At 55.2% G+C, this 21,644-nt stretch overlaps 1 protein-coding gene across 1 annotated transcript; it reads right to left on the minus strand.

The window, feature by feature from the left end:
* Positions 1–332: 332 nt before the first annotated feature.
* LOC140901871 (osteoclast-associated immunoglobulin-like receptor) lies at positions 333–19,509 on the minus strand. Its single transcript, XM_073321297.2, is given in 6 exon segments — positions 333–545; positions 8,747–9,037; positions 16,768–17,003; positions 17,005–17,047; positions 18,281–18,565; positions 19,365–19,509. Coding segments are annotated over 6 exon segments (1,131 nt in total). The 3' UTR covers positions 333–414.
* Between the last annotated feature and the right edge of the window lie 2,135 nt (positions 19,510–21,644).

Here is a 21,644-nt window from a genome sequence, read left to right on the forward strand (position 1 = left end):
TGCTGGAGCAAGAGAGAGAGAGAGGCGGAGGGACGGCAGGCAGCCACAGGAAGGGGCGTCGAGCCGTTCCCCAGAACTGCCAGCAGGAGGCGCCAGCCGCGTGGCGCGTGGAGCACCCCGTCACCGAACTGTTCCAAAGCCGACAGAGGTGCTGCACGTAGGGAAGAAAAACCAAGCGCAGCAGGGCAGGGTGGGGGCGAACGGGCCTGGCAGCAGCTCGGCGGAGACGGATCGGGGAGTTGGGGTGGATCACGCCCTCAGCATGAGGCAGCCATGCGATGCCGTTGCAAAACCAAAAGCAAAGGCAGCTTTAGGCTGCATTAAGAGAGGGGCAGCGTGCGAGTCCCGGGCGGTGAGAGTCCCGCTCTGCTGGGCCCTGGGCAGGCCGGGAATGCTGCGTCCAGCTCCGGTCACCTAGGGCGCCCCCCTCGGGCGGCTGTAATAGGCCTTGGCCAGGATCAGCCCCAGGACGAGCAGGACCGCGGCGCTCAGCGCCAGGTGGGTGATGTTGGCCTGGGTGAAATCCGGGCGCCCCGGGGGGCCTGCTGTGGGGGGAAGGGAAGAGTCACTCGGCAGCTCGGACCAGGAGATCAGCAGCTCGCGCTGCCCCGGGAGTGGAGCCGCCAACCCACCCGTCTGGCTCTGGGGCCTCAGCTCACTCTCCCCACCCTCACTCACTCGCTCATTTTTAGGGGGTTGGGGTGCGGGAGGGGGTGAAGGCTCCGGCAGGGGGGCGGGCTCTGGGTGGAGCCAGCGATGAGGGGTGGGGCCAAGGGGTTGGGCGTGTGGCAGGGGGCTCTGGGCTGGGGCAGGGGGTTGGGACTCAGACGGCGGTGCGGGGTGTGGGCTCTGGGTGGGAGTTTAGGTGAGGGGGGGGCTCAGGGCTGGGGCAGGGGATCGGGGCATAGGAGGGGGTTCGGGGTGCAGGCCTCGGGTGGCGCTTACCTCAAGCGTCTCCCGGGAAGTGACCAGCCCGTCTGGGAGCTGGAGGGGCAGCCAGGGGGTTCTGCACGCTGCCCCTGCCCACAGGTGCTGCCCCTTGCAGCTCCCATTGTCTGCGCTTCCTGGCCAATGGGAGCTGCGGAGATGGCGCTTGGGGCGGGGCCAGGGTGCAGAGCTCCTGTGGCCACCCTGCGCCTCGGAGCCGGAGGGAGATGCCGGCTGCTTCCCGAGAGCCGCGCAGAGCCACAGCAGCCAGGGACCCTGCCAGCCCCGCGGTGCCGCCAACCGGACTTTTAACTGTCCTGCCAGGGTCCCTTTGCAACCGGGTGTTCGGGTCAAAAACCGGACACCTGACAACCCTAGCCCCAGGACCTGCCTGGGCACCCAGCTTGTCCCAACCCCAAAGCCAGGACTCCCAGATCCTGTCCTCTCTTGGGATCCCCCAGTCAGTTCCAGGCAGCAACCTATAGGACAGGAGGTGCCGGAGGAGTCGGGAGTCTGGTGGGGAGGGAGGGGCAGGGGCTTCCGTCACTTGCCCCATCCTGCCCACCCAGCCTCAACCCCCGGGGGCAGCTCCTTGGGCCTCATGAGCCTTCCAGGGCTGGTTTGATGGTGATTCCCCCCCGGCCCCGGTACCTGGCCCCAAGCAGCCCGGGTGGGTGGGAGCCAGGGCCACTCCAGGCTGGGTTGGGTCAGTTCCCCCTGAGGGAATCGAACCAGTGTCTGTCGGGGTGGGGGGAGGGGCTGAAACAGTGACAGTGATTGCCCCCCCCCCTTCCTCCACAACTCAGCTTCAATCCTCACTGTCATTCATGTGGGGGGGGGCAGTGCCGGCTCAGAAGCCCCTGGCCCCCAACTCCTCCTTGTGTCCCTCCTTGTGTTTTATTCAATATCTTCATAAATGATCTGGAGGATGGTGTGGATTGCACTCTCAGCAAATTTGCGGATGATACTAAACTGGGAGGAGTGGTAGATACGCTGGAGGGGAGGGATAGGATACAGAAGGACCTAGACCAATTGGAAGATTGGGCCAAAAGGAATCTGATGAGGTTCAATAAGGATAAGTGCAGGGTCCTGCACTTAGGACGGAAGAATCCCATGCACCGCTACAGACTAGGGACCGAATGGCTAGGCAGCAGTTCTGCGGAAAAGGACCTAGGGGTGACAGTGGACGAGAAGCTGGATATGAGTCAGCAGTGTGCCCTTGTTGCCAAGAAGGCCAATGGCATTTTGGGATGTATAAGTAGGGGCATAGCGAGCAGATCGAGGGACGTGATCGTTCCCCTCTATTCGACATTGGTGAGGCCTCATCTGGAGTACTGTGTCCAGTTTTGGGCCCCACACTTCAAGAAGGATGTGGATAAATTGGAGAGAGTCCAGCGAAGGGCAACAAAAATGATTAGGGGACTGGAACACATGAGTTATGAGGAGAGGCTGAGGGAGCTGGGATTGTTTAGCCTGCAGAAGAGAAGAATGAGGGGGGATTTGATAGCTGCTTTCAACAACCTGAAAGGGGGTTCCAAAGAGGATGGCTCTAGACTGTTCTCAATGGTAGCAGATGACAGAACGAGGAGTAATGGAATTCTGAGGGGAGACTGGGTGAGGAAAGTGGTCAGTGGAAGCATGTGACTAAAAGAACTAGGCAGAGGAAAAAACGGGCTAGTGAAGGAGAAATAGAGCTTCAGAATAGGTTTGCAGAGTTGGAAAATGAAGAAGGGGCTCAGCAGGTAGTCACTGAAGGTGACAGGGCAAGGAAGAAGAGAAGAGCGGTTAGTCCTATAGGAAAAGGGGAAGAGTTAATGGAGATTACACCAAATATGAGCCCCAGGAGGATACAGGATGGGTTAAAAAGGATTACAAGGGAGAATGGGAATGGAAAGAACTTGCAGCCAGAGGGAACAGGGGATAGACTGGAGAATAGCACCGTCACTAGGAAAAGGCAGGTCTATGTGATTGGGGACTCTTTACTGAGAAGAATAGATAGGCCTGTAACCAGAGCTGATCCAGAAAATAGGAGGGTGTGCTGTCTTCCAGGTGCTAAGATACGGGATGTAGACCTGAGGTTGAAAAGGATTCTAAAGGGAGCGGGAAAGAATCCCCTAATTATCCTTCATGTGGGAACAAATGATACGGCTAGATTCTCGCTGGAAAGTATTAAGGGAGACTATGCTAGGCTGGGGAGGACGCTTAAGGAAATTGAGGCTCAGGTGATCTTTAGTGGGATTCTGCCTGTTCCTAGAGAAGGGCAACAAAGGTGTGACAAGATTATGACTATCAATAGATGGCTTAGGCAGTGGTGCTATAAGGAGGGCTTTGGGATGTATGGTCATTGGGAGGCATTCATGGATAGAGGACAGTTCTCTCGGGATGGACTTCATCTGAGTAGGGAAGGAAATAGACTTCTAGGATGGAGGCTGGCACAACTGATTAAGAGAGCTTTAAACTAGGAATTTGGGGGAGATGGTTGGGAGATGTCCAGGTAATCTCCACGCCAGAATTTAGCATAGAGTGGAAAGAAAATGAAGTAAGAGTGGATACAGCTGTAGGTAGGAGGAAGGGCAGTGTAGATACAAGTCTAATAGGTTATACTGGTAGTAAAATAACCGTGCCTAATAGGGTACAGAATGTGAGTGAGGCCAAACAGCAAAAATGAAGATGTTTGTACACTAATGCAAGGAGCCTAGGTAACAAAATGGAGGAACTAGAGTTACTGGTGCAGGAAGTGAAACCAGATATTCTAGGTATAACAGAGACCTGGTGGAATAGTCGTCATGACTGGACGACAGGGATTGAAGGGTCTGTGCTGTTTAGGAAAGACCGAAATAAAGGTAAAGGTGGTGGAGTAGCACTGTATATCAATGAGGAGATAGAATGTAAAGAAATAAGAAGCGATGAAATGGATATGACTGAGTCTGTCTGGGCAACAATTAAATTGGGGAAGAAAACTATTAGAGCCTCCCCTGGGATAGTGCTTGGGGTGTGCTATAGACCGCCGGGATCTAATTTGGATATGGATAGAGCCCTTTTTAATGTTTTTAATAAAGTAAATACTAATGGAAACTGTGTGATCATGGGAGACTTTAACTTCCCAGATATAGACTGGAGGACGAGTGCTAGTAGTAATAATAGGGCTCAGATTTTCCTAGATGCGATAGCTGATGGATTCCTTCAGCAAGTAGTTGCTGAACCGACTAGAGGGGATGCCATTTTAGATTTGGTCTTGGTGAGTAATGAGGACCTCATAGAGGAAATGGTTGTAGGGGATAATCTTGGCTCAAGTGATCATGAGCTAATTCAGTTCAAACTGAATGGAAGGATTAACAAAAATAAATCTGCAACTAGGGTTTTTGATTTCAAAAGGGCTGACTTTCAAAAATTAAGGAAATTAGTTAGGGAAGTGGATTGGACTGAAGAATTTATGGGTTTAAAGGTAGAGGAGGCCTGGGATTATTTTAAATTAAAGCTGCAGAAGCTATCGGAAGCCTGCATCCCAAGAAAGGGGAAAAAATTCATAGGCAGGAGTTGTAGACCAAGCTGGATGAGCAAGCATCTTAGAGAGGTAATTAAGAAAAAGCAGAAAGCATATAGGGAGTGGAAGAAGGGAGGGATCAGTAAGGAAAGCTACCTTATTGAGGTCAGAATATGTAGGGATAAAGTGAGACAGGCTAAAAGTCAAGTAGAGTTGGACCTTGCAAAGGGAATTAAAACCAATAGTAAAAGGTTCTATAGTCATATAAATAGGAAGAAAACAAAGAAAGAAGAAGTGGGACCGCTAAAAACTGAGGATGGAGTGGAGGTCAAGGATAATCTAGGCATGGCCCAATATCTAAACAAATACTTTGCCTCAGTCTTTAATAAGACTAAAGAGGATCTTAGGGATAATGGTAGCATGATAAATGGGAATGAGGATATGGAGGTAGACATCACCATATCTGAGGTAGAAGCGAAACTCAAACAGCTTAATGGGACTAAATCGGGGGGCCCAGATAATCTTCATCCAAGAATATTAAAAGAATTGGCACAAGAAATTGCAAGCCCATTAGCAAGAGTTTTTAATGAATCTGTAAACTCAGGGGTTGTACCGTATGATTGGAGAATTGCTAACATAGTTCCTATTTTTAAGAAAGGGAAAAAAAGTGATCCAAGTAATTATAGGCCTGTTAGTTTGACATCTGTAGTATGCAAGGTCTTGGAAAAAATTTTGAAGGAGAAGGTAGTTAAGGACATTGAAGTCAATGGTAAATGGGACAAAATACAACATGGTTTTACAAAAGGTAGATCGTGCCAAACCAACCTGATCTCCTTCTTTGAGAGAGTAACAGATTTTTTAGATAAAGGAAACGCAGTGGATCTAATTTACTTAGATTTTAGTAAGGCGTTTGATACTGTGCCACATGGGGAATTATTAGTTAAATTGGATAAGATGGGCATCAATAGGAAAATTGAAAGGTGGATAGGGAATTGGTTAAAGGGGAGACTACAACGGGTCCTACTGAAAGGTGAACTGTCAAGTTGGAGGGAGGTTACCAGTGGAGTTCCTCAAGGATCAGTTTTGGGACCAATCTTATTTAATCTTTTTATTACTGACCTGGGCACAAAAAGTGGGAGTGTGCTAATAAAGTTTGCAGATGATACAAAGCTGGGAGGTATTGCTAATTTAGAGAAGGACAGGGATACTCTACAGGAGGATCTGGATGACCTTGTAAACTGGAGTAATAGGAATAGGATGAAATTTAATAGTGAGAAGTGTAAGGTCATGCATTTAGGGATTAATAACAAGAATTTTAGTTATAAGCTAGGGACGCATCAACTAGAAGTAACGGAGGAGGAAAAGGACCTTGGAGTATTGGTTGATCATAGAATGACTATGAGCTGCCAATGTGATATGGCTGTGAAAAAAGCTAATGTCGTCTTGGGATGCATCAGGAGAGGTATTTCCAGTAGGGATAAGGAGGTTTTAGTACCGTTATATAAGGCACTGGTGAGACCTCACCTGGAATACTGTGTGCAGTTCTGGTCTCCCATGTTTAAGAAGGATGAATTCAAACTGGAACAGGTACAGAGAAGGGCTACTAGGATGATCCGAGGAATGGAAAACTTGTCTTATGAAAGGAGACTCAGGGAGCTTGGCTTGTTTAGCCTAACTAAAAGAAGGTTGAGGGGAGATATGATTGCTCTCTATAAATATATCAGAGGGATAAATACCAGAGAGGGAGAGGAATTATTTAAACTCAGTACCAATGTGGACACAAGAACAAATGGATATAAACTGGCCACTAGGAAATTTAGATTAGAAATTAGACGAAGGTTTCTAACCATCAGAGGAGTGAAGTTTTGGAATAGCCTTCCGAGGGAAGTGGTGGGGGCAAAAGATCTATCTTGCTTTAAGATTAAACTCGATAAGTTTATGGAGGAGATGGTATGATGGGATAACATGGTTTTGGTAATTAAATATTCATGGTAAATAGGCCCAATGGCCTGTGATGGGTTTTTAGATGGGGTAAGATCCAAGTTACCCGGGAAAGAATTTTCTGTAGTATCTGGCTGATGAATCTTGCCCATATGCTCAGGGTTTAGCTGATCGCCATATTTGGGGTCGGGAAGGAATTTTCCTCCAGGGCAGATTGGAAGGCCCTGGAGGTTTTTCGCCTTCCTCTGTAGCATGGGGCACGGGTCACTTGCTGGAGGATTCTCTGCTCCTTGAGGTCTTCAAACTACAATTTGAGGACTTCAATAGCACAGATATAGGTGTGAGGTCTTTTTTAGGAGTGGTGGGTGAAATTCTGTGGCCTGCATTGTGCAGGAGGTCAGACTAGATGATCATAATGGTCCCTTCTGGCCTAAATATCTATGAATCTATGAATCTATGAATGGTCTCAAGTTGCAGTGGGGGAGGTTTAGATTGGATATTAGGAAAAACTTTTTCACTAAGAGGGTGGTGAAACACTGGAATGAGTTACCTAGGGAGGTGGTAGAATCTCCTTCCTTAGAGGTTTTTAAGGTCAGGCTTGACAAAGCTCTGGCTGGGATGATTTAACTGGGAATTGGTCCTGCTTTGAGCAGGGGGTTGGACTAGATGACCTCCTGAGGTCCCTTCCAACCCTGATATTCTATGATTCTATGATTCCCCAGAGTGGGGACAGCCATCTGGGGCCCAGGATCCCCCCTCAGCCTCAAATCTCCAGGGGCTGCTGCTCCCCCTGGCCAGGGAACCCCCCAGTGATCCCCGGCCGGGGGTCCCCTCTGCTGGGCTCAGGGCAGAGCCTGGCTCTGAGCGCCCCTTCAGTGCCAAGCTGCCGAGGGTCCGGCTGGGGGTGGGGCTGGGAGCGGGGACGCCGGGCTGGTCTCTGGCGCCCGGCACCGCAGGGCCCGGGGTTGCCGGTGTCGTTTTCAGCAGGAAAGTCTGGCTGAAAAGGGAACCTGGCAGCGACGCTGACCGGACCCGAAGTCTGATTCCTGCAGTGACCGGCCTGTGCCACCGGGACAGGGGGCGGGAAGAGCAGCGGCTGCTGGAGCCTGGAGGAGCAGTGGAGCCACTGAGCAGGGGCCCTGCCCCACGCCCTGCCCCCCTCACTCCACTCCCCTCCCCCCCACCCCTGGAGAGCGGCTCCCCCTCCCCCGCCCTGCCCCCCTCCCCCCCACCCCTGGAGAGTGGCTCCCCCTCCCCTGCCCTTCCCCACTCACCCCACTTCCCTCATCCCCACCCCTGGAGAGTGGCTCCCCCTCTTCTGCCCTGCCCCCCTCACCCCACTTCCCTCCCCCCCACCCCTGGAGAGCGGCTCCCCCTCCCCCCACCCCTGGAGAGTGGCTCCCCCTCTTCTGCCCTGCCCCATCACCCCACTCCCCTCCCCCCCACCCCTGGAGAGCGGCTCCCCCTCTTCTGCCCTGCCCCCCTCACACCACTCCCCTCACCCCCACCCCTGGAGAGTGGCTCCCCCTCCCCCGCCCTGCCCCACTCACCCCCACCTCTGGTGCACGGCTCACCTGGCAGGAGGAGGGCGGTGGAGAGAGCAGCGTCAAAGGGGGGGAAGAGGGGCAGGGGGCTGAGCCCCACACAGGAAGACAGTCACCCTCCCAGCCCCCCAGGAGGCAGGGAGGGGTCTTTATCCCCATACTACTGGGGGGGAAACTGAGGCACAGACAGATTCACTTTTCTTAGTGAGCTCCCAGGGGCAGGGACCGTCTCTTCACTCTGTGTTTATGCAGCGCCCGGCACAAAGGGGCCTTGATCATGGCTGGGGCCCTACATGCTCCCCCAACACAAGGGATCCAGCGCTATTGAGGCCAGTGTTTGCAGAGGTCTCCACTAACTGGGGGTATCTCAGTTTGTGGGCGCTCGGCCTCAGATCCCCCAAGATTGAGCCCCCCCCACAAGGAAGGACACTTTTGGAAACTGCGATGTGCTCCCATCACACAGCGTCTGTGGCCGCTCCAGGAGCTGGGCCAGATCTCCTGGGTCCCAGCCCAGCACTGTGTCCACCAAGCCACCACTTCCCCTGCAGCCCCTGCCTCATTCAGCTCCGGCCGGGGCACTGCCTGGGGCGGGGCCTGGAGAACAGAGGGGAGGGGATCACGGGATTAAATAGCGACTCACGGTTCCTACCCACAAGGGGCAGCGTTAAAGTCGCCTCCCTGCCCCGAGTCTCCAGGGGCTGCTGCTCCTCCCTGACTGGGGAACCCCCCAGTGACTCCGTCCCCGCTCCCCGGCCGGGCGTCCCCACTGCGGGGTCAGGGCTCACGGAGACCCCCTGGGGCCTGGCTGGGTGTGGGGCTGGGAGCTGAGCTGCCAGGCTGGGCCCCTCACCTGCTACAATGATCTGCACGGGGTCGCTGGGCTCCGAGAAGGCAGCTGGTCCTGTTCTGTGGCTATAACGACAGGTGTAGCTGCCCCCATGTTCCCGTCTGGCGCTGGGGATGGGAAATTCAGCCACATAACTAGCAGGGTCCGAGTACCTCAGATGGTTCCCGTCTCCATCCTTGTAGAGGACGAACCTCACGCCCAGGCGCTGATGCCAACACCGGATGGTGACGTTTCCCCCCATGGGGATCACCCCACCGGGGCTGATGGAGATGGAGGGTTTGGGGTAGGACCCCTCTGGATTCACAAACAAACAGGCAGTAAGTGGGGGTGACACAAACCGCGTCCGTCTGATTCAATCCTCTGCCCGTCTGTCACCCCAGCCCCGCCTGTCCCTGGGTGCAGGCCCAGCCCCGGGACTCACAGCCGGGGAGAGACACAGCAGGGGGAAAGGAGATTTCCAGTCTCTGATTCCTTTAGTTCTCCAGGGTCAATTCAGCCCGGCCCCCGCTGCAGTCAAGGGTCACTCCGGATTGAGCCCGGGGGGCTGAGATCAGAACCCAGCCCTGCCCCCATTGCAGTCAGGCAGTGAATTGGGATCTACCCTGCGAGGTGTGACGGGGTAGGGAGTAGAGAATATTAACCTGGTAATGTTGCGTGGGAGTTTTACTAGTTGACTGTCTGCATTGATACTAGATGATGGTGGGATATCAGGGTGTGACTTCACTGCGGGATGATACTTGACGGCCAGCTCCTAACCTGAGCCCAGGAGCGGGTTGGGGCCAGGTGACACCTTCTGCCCAGGAAACTGGACCAAGGCTGGAGGAGGGGTCGGGGTGTGTGGCTGTGGGAGGCGGCTGGAGGGAGTTTCAGTTTGGAGCCGGCTGAGGGGGGAGGCCCAGAACCTGGGTCTGGGCTCCCCACCCCCGAAGAAGGACCCCACTGAGGGGTCCTGTTTTGTGTATATACAAGCTCTGTTTTAGACCTTAGACCGTGTTCCTGTCGTGTAATAAGCCTTCTGTTTTACTGGCTGGCTGACAGTCACAGTGAACCGCAGGAAGTGCGGGGTGCAGGGCTCTGACTCCCCCACACTCCGCGACATGGGGTTCCTGGTCTAAATATGGGTCATTTGAGGAAGCTGCTCCCAGAACAGGCACCCCAAGAAAACTTGTTAACAAAATCCCCCAGTTGTTCCAACAGGTTCCCATCCCTGTGATGAGTAGGGCGAGGTCTCAGTCCCCACCTCTGGAGAACACATGTCTGACAGGATCATCCCTTTGGGGGACTGGTGCCCCTCACCCTCACCCACATCCCTCGTCCCTAATGTGGAAATTCCCCCAGCTTCCCCATTCCCCACAGATACTCACGTCCCAACGCCCCGCTCCGCCCAGCCAGCCAGCAGCCTGGAGAGGAGACAGCTTGTTAGAAACCAGATCCCAGAGCAACTGGACCCTGGTCTCAGATCTGCCCCTCCGCCCCCCATGGGCACACTCCCTGGTCTCAGATCCCCACCGTGGCCACACGCCCTGGCTGTTGCCGATACTCACCAAGGAGGACGGTGAGAGCAGACACCATGATGGGGCAGTGGGGGGCCCCTCAGTGCTGCCACCAACGCCCCAGTGCCCAGCTCCACCCAGCCTGAGGCCCGAGTGCGAGCGGAATGAGGAACAGCACCAGGGGCTGCAGCCCCAGGAACCCCGTGATTTGTTCAGCCCCTTTCTTCCCCATCAGATTGTTTCTCTGAACTCTCCTCCTCAAATCTACCACGGTCAGAGCAAAGCCAGCTCCCTGCCACGCCCAGCAAACCACATCCCCTCCTGCAGCTGCCTGGCCCAACCCCGCCCCGCCATGATCTCCCAGCCCCACATGGGAGCTGCCCAGTCCGGGGACCAGCTGGAAGCGGGGCAATCTCAGGAGGCATCAAGAGGTGCCCATGTTGCCCTGACCTTTTCCAACAGGCCCATCTAGCCTTCCTGGAGCAGCAGCTCAGAGCAGAGGAAGGCTTCCCCCATACACACACAGTGCCCCCCTCCCATGAAGCAGGGCAGAGATTCCTTCCTGACCCACCCTGGAGCATGAGGGTGGATGGGGCCTGGCCAAACTCCTTCTCAGGTTGTGTCGCTGCAGAATCTATTCTTCGCCCAGTGACGTGGCACAGAGATGGGACGGGTGGCTGGGAGGGGTTGTGGTTTCCGGTCCCCGTGAGTGGGGGAGGAAGGAATAAATATAGATCCTGAGTTGTTAAAGGAACAGCCGATAAATCCGTGAAAGGGGAAGTCTGCCCAGAGCCAGCGCTCACGTCCTGTTTCTGGTACTGCCAGTGAAACTCTGAATCATAGAATATCAGGGTTGGAAGGGACCTCAGGAGGTCATCTCGTCCAACCCCCTGCTCAAAGCAGGACCAATCCCCAACTAAATCATCCCAGCCAGGGCTTTGTCAAGCCTGACCATAAAAACTTCCAAGGAAGGAGATTCCACCACCTCCCTAGGTAACGCATTCCAGTGCTTCACTACCCTCCTAGTGAAAAAGTTTTTCTAATATCCAACCTAAACATCCTCCACTGCAACTTGAGACCATTGCTCCTTGTTCTGTCATCAGCTACCACTGAGAACAGTCTAGACCCATCCTCTTTGGAACCCCCTTTCAGGTAGTTGAAAGCAGCTATCAAATCCCCCCTCAATCTTCTCTTCCGCAGACTGAACAATCCCAGTTCCCTCAGCCTCTCCTCATAAGTCGTGTGTTCCAGTCCCCTCATCATTTTTGTTGCCCTCTGCTGGACTCTTTCCAATTTTTTCACATTCTTCTTGTAGTGTGGGGCCCAAAACTGGACACAGTCCTCCAGATGAGGCCTCACCAGTGTCGAGTAGAGGGGAACGATCACGTCCCTCGATCAGCTGGCAATGCCCCTACGTATACATCCCAAAATGCCATTGGCCTTCTTGGCAACAAGGGCACACTGTTGACTCATATCCAGCTTCTCGTCCACTGTCAAACCTAGGTCCTTTTCTGCAGAACTGCTGCCGAGCCATTCGGGCCCTAGTCTGTAGCGGTGCATGGGATTCTTCCTTGCTAAGTGCAGGACTCTGCACTTGTCCTTGTTGAATCTCATCAGATTTCTTTTGGCCCAATCCTCTAATTTGTCTAGGGCCCTCTGTATCCTATCCCTGCCCTCCAGCATATCTACCACTCCTCCCAGTTTAGTGTCATCCGCGAACTTCCTGAGGGTGCAATCCACACCATCCTCCAGATCATTTATGAAGATATTGAACAAAACCGGCCCCAGGACCGACCCTTGGGGAACTCCACTTGATACCAGCTGCCAGCTAGACATGGAGCCATTGATCACTACCCGTTGAGCCCGACAATCTAGCCAGCTTTCTATCCCCCTTATAGTCCATTCATCCAGCCCATACTTCTTTAACTTGCTGGCAAGAATACTGTGGGAAACCATGTCAAAAGCTTTGCTAAAGTCAAGGAACAACACGTCCACTGCTTTCCCCTCATCCACAGAGCCAGTTATCTCGTCACAGAAGGCAATTAGATTAGTCAGGCATGACTTGGCCTTCGTGAATCCATGCTGACTGTTCCTGATCTCTTTCCTCTCCTCTAAGTGCTTCAGAATTGATTCCTTGAGGACCTGCTCCATGATTTTTCCAGGGACTCAGGTGAGGCTGACTGGCCTGTAGTTCCCAGGATCCTCCTACTTCCCTTTTTGAAAGATGGGCACTACATTAGCCTTTTTCCAGGCATCCAGGACTTCCCCGGATCCCCATGAGTTTTCAAAGATAATGGCCAATGGCTCTGCAATCACATCCGCCAACTCCTTTAGCACTCTCGGATGCAGCGCATCCGGCCCCATGGACTTGTGCTCGTCCAGCTTTTCTAAATAGTCCCGAACCACTTCTTTCTCCACAGAGGGCTGGTCACCTCCTCCCCATGCTGTGCTGCCCTGGGCAGCAGTCTGGGAGCTGACCTTGTTTGTGAAGACAGAGGTAAAAAAAGCATTGAGTACATTAGCTTTTTCCACATCCTCTGTCACTAGGTTGCCTCCCTCCTTCAGTAAGGGGCCCACACATTCCTTGGCTTTCTTCTTGTTGCTAACATACCTGAAGAAACCCTTCTTGTTACTCTTAACATCTCTTGCTAGCTGCAACTCCAGGTGTGATTTGGCCTTCCTGATTTCACTCCTGCATGCCTGAGGAATTTTTTTATAAACCTGATGCAGCTACCCTGTTATACACCACAGTTCGGGGAGGGGAATGGGGTCTAGTGATTGAGCGGGACGGGCTGGGAGCCAGGACTCCTGGGTTCTCTCCCTGGCTCTGGTTGGGGGGTGGGATCTGGTGCTTAGAGAAAAAGGACACAGATTCGAGCCAGCCTCCTAGAGGTGAAAGGCCCCATGTCCCTTCCGCAGCCCATCCCCAGGGCAGCGGGTCTGCACAGCTCAGGGCCTAGGGCAGAGCTCACAGCGGGTCGACAGCTGAGCAGAGTTTCCCTCTCCCCCCTCAGGATGCTGCAAAAGGGACACAGAGAATGGGAGATTTCAGAGTAACAGCCGTGTTAGTCTGTATTCGCAAAAAGAAAAGGAGTACTTGTGGCACCTTAAAGACTAACCAATTTATTAGAGAATGGGAGAGAGCTGACCAGCCCCCCAGAAAGGGGAGGGGGCAAGATCACGGGGACAGAGCTCAAGAGAAACTGGCCCCCCCGGCAGATGCTCCAGCTCTGGCTCCCCAGCTCATTTGCCCTTCAACACCCCCCCCCAACATTCAGGCATTGGGGCCATCAGCCCCCCCATTCTGCCCCCTGGCCTGCGTCCCCTCCCCCATTCTGTCCCCCCAGCCTGTAGTTCCCTCACGTCCACCTCATCATGGCCCCCGCCTTCCTAGTTCTGCCCATGTCCCCTATCCCTTCATCCCCCATTGTGCCCCTCATGCCCCATGTCCTCTCCCCTGTTCTGCCCCCCACCCCCCTGACCTCCCCGTTGTAGGGAAGGGATACCTGGCTGCCCTCAGTTAACATGGTCGCCCCCTTGCCCCCTGCAGCCCTCACAGGGCAGCCATGCTGGCCCCTGGCTAAGATGGCCAACGCCTCAACCTGGGGGCAGGAACAATCCTCTCCCCCCTGTGATGGGTTGGATCACAGAAAACTCCCATGGGACTGCTAACTGATTTGCTGAGACTTCTTCTGCCCCTGCTTTCCCTGCCAATTTGGGACTCCACAACCCTGCCTGGTTTGAGCCAGACACGCTATCCTGTTACAAATCAAGACCCAGGTCTGAACAACGTCCCACAAAAGCTGCAGGCTTAACTGAAAACAGATTAAGACGTGTTCCTGTCTCCAACACCCAGATGCCCAGTTCTCAATGGGGTCCAAACCCCAAATAAATCCGCTTTACCCTAGATAAAGCTTATACAGGGTAAACTCATAAACTGTTCGCCCTCTATAACACAGAGAGACATGCACAGCTGTTTCCACCCCCCCAGGCTCGGTATTAATACATACTCTGGGTTAATAAGTAAAAAGTGATTTTATTAAATACAAAAAGTAGGATTTAAGTGGTTCCAAGTAATAACAGACAGAACAAAGTTCTAGGCAGTTCTTAAGTATCTAGGGGGTGGGATAAGGGTGTAGGATCGTTTCAGAGCCCTAGAGGGCAGGTGTGGGCAGGGGTCTGGACACAGAGAATGGCCGACACCTTGTTTCTTGGCAACTGATGCCCTGGGCCCTTCCCCCTGCAAGGTGAGAGCTAAAGGGTTGGAGAACAAAGGAATCAGGTGCCCTCCTGGCCAGGGAAAGGGACAAAGCCCAGAGGAGGAGGGGCTGGAGGGAGTTTCAGTTTGGGGCTGGCCGGGACATGGAGTGAAGGGCAGACGTGGTTGTCTGGCTCACTGCCCCCCAAAATGGACCCAGCTGAGGGGTCTGGTTCTCTGCACCTGCAAGCTCTGTTTTAGACCATGTTCCTGTCGTCTAATAAACCTCTGTTTTACTGGCTGGCTGAGAGTCACGTCTGACTGCGGAGTTTGGGGGCAGGACCCTCTGGCTTCCCCAGGACCCCGCCTAGGTGGACTCGCTGAGGGAAGCGCAGGGAGGTGCAGAGGAGGCTGAATGCCCCGAGGTCAGACCCAGGAAGGTGGAGCCGGGTGAGCTGTGTGTCCTGCAGACAGGCTGCTCACAGGAAGGCGACTGCCCCAGAGTCCTGACTGGCTTCATGGGGAGCAGGTCCAGAGCATCGCCCGGGGACTCCGTGACAGTAGCATAAAACATATTCCAGTTATGTCAAATATACATTCATAAGCATATTTCCATAATGAATTATGGGGTGTGTCATGGACTCCCAGGTCATGTCCACTCTCAGCCCCGTACGGTCCCTGGTGAAAACCCCCTTCAGTGTGACAACCCTTCTCGGGGGTCCACTCTCTCTCGGGGGTTAGGCCCCTCCGCCTCCTGGAACCGCACCTCTCTGAGCCTTAGCACACCTGTCTCCTGCCATGGGACCCCTCAGGGAATCCATTTCCTCTGGACCCCCAGGGCCTCCACTCCCAGAGGGAATAATGCCCCCTGTTCCCTAGCCCGGAGCGACTCTCAGCCAGCGTAACACAGGAGGGTTTATTGAGCATCTGAACCCAGCACAGGAAACTCTCTGGGCCTCAGGCCTGGCCTCCCTCCGCACAGCACATCCCAGTCTCCCCTGCACCCAGGTGGGCTCTGCCTGCTCCCTCTCTCCAGCCCTGAGCCCCCCTGCTTCCCAGCTGGGCATCTGATCTGACTGGCCCCAAGCCCCCCCGTCCATTGTCTTCTCTCCAGGTAAACAGGGTCGCCTGGGCCCCCTCTCCCCTCTTCTGTCCTCTGGCTGGCACCGGCTGGTCAGGTCACCAGGATCCTCTCTTCACAGCCCATTGTCCTTTCACTGGCCGGACCAGCTGTGACTCCTGAGCTGGGCCTCCCGGTCACCAGGTCACCAGTCGCTGGGGTCTCCATTCTCCAGGGCATTGGCCGGGGTCCCAAGTTCCGTTGCACGTCCTCTGTACCAATAAACTCCCTCTCCCATCACCTCGTGAAACCAGTAACACTCAGGGAAACTGAGTCCCACCTACTCTGCATGCAAACCATTGGAAAAGCCAAGAAACGCCCCCACTTTGTCACAGTGGGGAGCAGGGGTTGCCCCTATTGGTAAGGGGACGTCATGGGCCCCAGAGAGGGAGGTTATTGCCCTAGATCTCCTCCTAGATCATGCCCCTTCCCTGAGATCCCCACACAGCTTCCAGGCAGTGACCTGCAGGGCAGGAGTCATCGGGGGAGCTGGGGGTCTACCAGTGGTGGAGGGGCAGTGGGGTTGTCTCTCTATCCCCCCATCTCAATGAGCCCCTCCCCGAGGTGTCTGGACCCCACTCACCTGGATTCACTGCCCCCGTGCCCCCCAACCAGCCCCAGCCCCTGGGCACCACGAGCCTGTTTCCAGAGCTGGTTTGATGGTACCTGGCCCCGTGCTGCCCGGGCGGGTGGGAGTCGGCGCCGCTCCAGGCTGGGTCGGGTTGGTTCCCCCTGTGGGAATAAAACGAGCACCTGTCAGGGGCCGGAGGAGGGACTGAAACAGCGACTCAGTGATCTCCCCCTCTCCCCACCTCGATTCAGCATCGCTCGTCACTGTCATTCCCGGAGGCAGGGGGGAAGGATTTTTGTGGCTGGGGACGATGCCGGCTTGGCAGCCCCTGGGCCCCAACTCATCTATGCATCCCCAGAGTAGGGACAGCCCTGGGAAAGGCCCCCTGCTCTGACGCTGTCCCTGGGGGCAGGGATCCCCCTCCCTCGGCCCCAAATCTCCAGCAGCTGCTGCTGCTCCCAAGTTGGGGACCCCCACCCCAGTCCTAGTGACTCCATCCCCGCTTCCCAGATAGGCATCTCCTCCGCTTTGCCCAGGGCTCATGGCAGAGCCTGGCGCTGAGCATCCCATCAATGCGGAGCTCCCCCGAGTGTCCGGCTGGGCGTCGGGTTGGGAGTGAAGATGCCAAGCCGGGTCCTTCACCTGCTACCACCAGCTCCGCGGGGTCACTGGGCTCTGACCAGACGGGCAGGTCTGCTTTGGTGCTATATCGGCAGCTGTAGGTCCCTGCGTCTCTCCGGCTCACACTGCTGATGGGAAACTCGGCCGTGTCCCCAGCCGGCTCCGCGTCCTGCAGCCCGTTCGGGTTTCCATCTTGGTACAGAAGGAACCTCACGTTCTGGTGCCGACCCCGACACCGGATGGTCACGGCTCCCCCAGCTGCTGGGACTCAGGGAGATGGCGGGTTTGGGGAAGTAGGTCTCTGCAGTGAGAAGGAGACAGGCCATGAGACAGACCCCGGCAGCGTCTCTGCACCTGTCCTCACCGCACGGTCCCAGACACGGGGCCCCTGGGAGAAAACCCAGCCGGAGGAACCTCTCCGAGATCCCAGAGATTCCTGGGAGCTCCGACTGAAGCTGCCCGAGGACCTAAATCCACAGCACCCCTCTGTACCCGTCTATCTACTTAATGGGCCCCCCCAGCCCAGTGTCCCCCTTCCCCATCCCTGCCCCATGGGATCAGACCCATGGGCCCATCCTGCCAGTATCATCCCCCCACCCCCCGGATCAGACCCACAGGTCCTCACAGCCGCTGTCTCGTACCCAGCAGCCACCAGCAGCTGCTGCGTCTCTGGCAGGCGCTGGGAACCTCTCGGGCTGGCGGCACCGGGCAGGGCCAGATTGTGTCTGGTACAACAACACCCGGCTCCTCCCCAGCGCTTCACACCCGCAGATCTCACAGCGCTTCACAGAGGGGGGCAGGGGAACCAGCCCCATTTTACAGAGGGGGAAACTGAGGCAAAGAAGGGGGCAGGGACTTGGCTACAGTCCCCTAGAAAATCATGGCAACACTAGGAACGGCAGCCAGCTCTCCTGAGTCCCAGCCCCTGTGCTCTCCCCACTAGGCCACACGGCCACCCAGGGAGTGTCAGCCCGCCTCAGGGCCGTAGTCCGTACAGCATTAGTGGGCTAGTGGCTACAGTAGAGGACTGAGATCCAGGGTTATATCCCCAGCTTCGGGAGGAGAGTGGGGTCTAGAGGTGGGGGTGGGGAGGCCTGGGAGCCAGAATTCCTGGGTTTGATCCCAGCACAGAGAGGGGAGTGGGGTGTAGTGGTTAGATCGGGAGGGGGGTGGGAGTCAGAGGTGCTGGGTGCTGCAGACACAATGAGAAAAAGCCTCCACCCTAAAGCCAAGCCCTGACTATCTAACCAGACATGAGGTACAGGAGGAATGATTGTCCCCAGTTCATACAAGGGGAAATGGAGGCACAGGCAGGTTGAGTGACACCCCAAGGTCCCCTGGCGGCAGGGATCCCCCCTCCCTCCACCCCAAATCTCCAGTGGCTGGGAACCCCCCAGTGACTCCGTCCCCACTCCCCAGCCTAGCGTCCCCTCTGCTGGGCCCATGGCACTGAGCATCCCATTGGCATGGAGAACCCCTGTAGGTCTGGCTGGGTGTGGGGCTGGGAGCAGGGACGCCAAGCCGGGCCCCTCACCTACTACAACAATCCGCACGATGTCACTAGGATCCGACCAGTTGGGCGGCTCCGATCCGGAGCAAGGTCGGCAGCTGTAGGCCCCTCCGTCTTCCCGCCTGGCACTGGGGATGGTGAATTCAACCCCGTCCCCAGCAGTATCCAGCTTCCAGATTTCGATTCCACCTTTATACAGAAATAACCTCCTGGCCTCGCACCGACACTGACAGCGGATGGTGACGGCTCCCCCCAGGGCGATCACCTCACTGGGGCTGGCGGAGATGGAGGGTCCGGGCGCAAAGAGCTCTGTGTTCACACACAAACAGGAATGAGATGGGGAGACACAAACCCCTCCCTGTGTGTCTGTAACCTGCCCCTAGCGCCCAGCCCCAGGGACAGCACCAGGGCTAACAGACACCTCACTGCATCCACAGGGAACCTGTGGGCCGGGTTCTGATCTCAGCCCCCTGGGGTCAACCGGGAGTCACCCCTGAGTGCACTGGGGGCAGGGCTGGGGTTAATCCAGGGGGGTTGATTTGAGGTTTGGGGGGAAGGTTCTGGGCTCAGCTAGTCTGTTCTCCCCCATCCTTAACTTTCTTTCACCGTTCATTGATACTCACGTCCAGACACCCCACTCCACCCGACCAGCCAGCAGCCTGGAAAGGAAACTGTTTGTTAGGGACCAGATCCCAGAATGACTGGAGTCTGCACCATGGTCTCAGATCGATTCCCCCCACTCCCCCCCCGACCCACCCATGGTGACACTCACCAAGGAAGAGGACAGTGAGATGAGAGCAGATGCCATGATGGAGCAGCGGGGGGGCTCTCAGCACTGCCACCAATGCCCCGGTGCCCAGCTCCACCCAGCCCCGAATAAGGCACCAAGCCAGGGGCTGTAGCCACAGGAAGCCGGCGATGTCTCATCTCTTCCTATACCCATCACACCTTGTCTCTAATCTACCGGCCAAATCTAGCGCGGCCAAAGTAAGCAGAGGTACCTGCAAAACCCAGGAAATCCTGGGACCATCAGCCTGGCCAGGTGTCATGCAGCTTGCAGCATGTCCCTATGTCGGTGGGGAGTGGGGACAGGTCACCCGCAGCGTACCCTGCAGCTTTGGGGAAGGTGCACTAGGCTGGTAGCCAGGAGACCACGGGGTCTGGTCTTCAATCTTCAACTGACCACTGCGAATATTTCCGTGCAGATCCTCCTTCTCATTACTTTCTGGGTTCAAACCTGGCTGATGACCCATATCAGTAAAAGTAATATGATCATGCAATTAAAGTATGAGGTCATAATGCACAAGGGGGCAGAGCTAAGAGTGTTCAGGAAACCGTAACTGTGGCATTTCCTGGTGCTGGAGGGTTTGACTCCGCAGCCTTCCCGCTCAGCTGCCAACCTGCGACACGAGCCGTGGCACCGTGTGAGGAGCGGGCGCGATGGGGGATGCCTGGGTTTGCTGCCCCTTGGGCCCTAGCTGAGCAGTGATGATGGGTTTACACTGTAACGCCTGGTTCTAAGGGGCTTTTCTCAGCGTGTGAATTAAATCAACCAGGTTCAAAACAAAACTGGAGAAAGAAATTCCATCCCGGGCCCCCAGCCGGTCACCAGCCAGGAGAGACCCAGTGACCTTCTAATGCCCCTGTCAAGGTTCCTCCCCCACTCTGAACTCTAGGGTACAGATGTGGGGACCTGCATGAAAAACCTCCTAAGCTTATCTTTACCAGCTTAGGTCAAAACTTCCCCAAGGTACAAAATATTCCACCCGTTGTCCTTGGATTGGCCGCTATCACCACCAAACTAATACTGGTTACTGGGGAAGAGCTGTTTGGACGCATCTTTCCCCCCAAAATACTTCCCAAAACCTTGCACCCCACTTCCTGGACAAGGTTTGGTAAAAAGCCTCACCAATTTGCCTAGGTGACTACAGACCCAGACCCTTGGATCTTAAGAACAATGAACAATCCTCCCAACACTTGCACCCCCCCTTTCCTGGGAAATGTTGGATAAAAAGCCTCACCAATTTGCATAGGTGACCACAGACCCAAACCCTTGGATCTGAGAACAATGAAAAAGCATTCAGTTTTCTTACAAGAAGACTTTTAATAAAAAATAGAAGTAAATAGAAATAAAGAAATCCCCCCTGTAAAATCAGGATGGTAGATATCTTACAGGGTAATTAGATTCAAAAACAGAGAGAACCCCTCTAGGCAAAACCTTAAGTTACAAAAAAGATACACAGACAGAAATAGTTATTCTATTCAGCACAATTCTTTTCTCAGCCATTTAAAGAAATCATAATCTAACACATGCCTAGCTAGATTACTTACTAAAAGTTCTAAGACTCCATTCCTGGTCTATCCCCAGCAGAAAACAGCATATAGACAGACACACAGACCCTTTGTTTCTCTCCCTCCTCCCAGCTTTTGAAAGTGTCTTGTCTCCTCATTGGTCATTTTGGTCAGGTGCCAGCGAGGTTACCTTTAGCTTCTTAACCCTTTACAGGTGAGAGGAGCTTTCCCCTGGCCAGGAGGGATTTCAAAGGGGTTTACCCTCCCCTTTATATTTATGACAGCCCCTGCAGAGACCTGCCCCCGAGCTGGAGGAGACCCTGTCAGTGGTTATGTGGCCAGGCCCCGAGAGAGGGACGTGACACAGGCTTTGTTTATATGCCACTGGCTGAGGGCAGCAGAAAGCTGGGGGTCAGGAAGCTTTGACTGTATCCTTGGCTCTAGTCCTTGGAGCAGGGGGCTGGGAGCCAGGATCCCAGGCGTGATGGTTGCGCCGTCTCCCATCCGTTGCTCTCACACAGCGCTGGGTAATGCCGGGGGCACCGCGACTTGGGGGCAGCGTTAAAGATGCATCAGGAGTCCAGCCAGATGGTCCCAACGGGCTTTAACTCCCGCATCCCCCTGCTCACCAGTCGCCCCCCCTTGGCTGCCCCTGGTCCCCCGGAGCAGGAATGGGACAAGCAGCGGATTTGCTGCATAGCAGAGTCATCTCCCGGCCTTTTCACTCCCCAAACTTACCCCCGCCCCCCCCCCCCGGTCTGGGAAACGGCAGCCACCTGGGCTGGGAGGGGCACTGGGGGGCAGGTAGGGTGACCTGATGTCCCAATTTTATAGGGACAGTCCCGATATTTGAGGCTTTGTCTTCTATGGTCCCCACCCCTATCCCGATTTTTCACACTTGCTCTCTGGTCACCCTAGGGGCAGGGGAACATGGCAGGTGGGATAACGTGGGGGAACATTGGGGCCGGGGGGCTGAGGTGGCAGGCCTGCAGGGCAGGGCAGTGGAGGGGAGACAATGGAAGCTGCCCCCAGTGGCTGGGGTTTGCCTGGATTCCCCCCGGTGAGTGTTTCAGGGTGAATCTGCCCTATGGCCATG

The sequence above is a fragment of the Lepidochelys kempii genome, chromosome 23 (assembly GCF_965140285.1).
Source record: "Lepidochelys kempii isolate rLepKem1 chromosome 23, rLepKem1.hap1, whole genome shotgun sequence".
NCBI classification, from domain to species: domain Eukaryota; kingdom Metazoa; phylum Chordata; order Testudines; family Cheloniidae; genus Lepidochelys; species Lepidochelys kempii.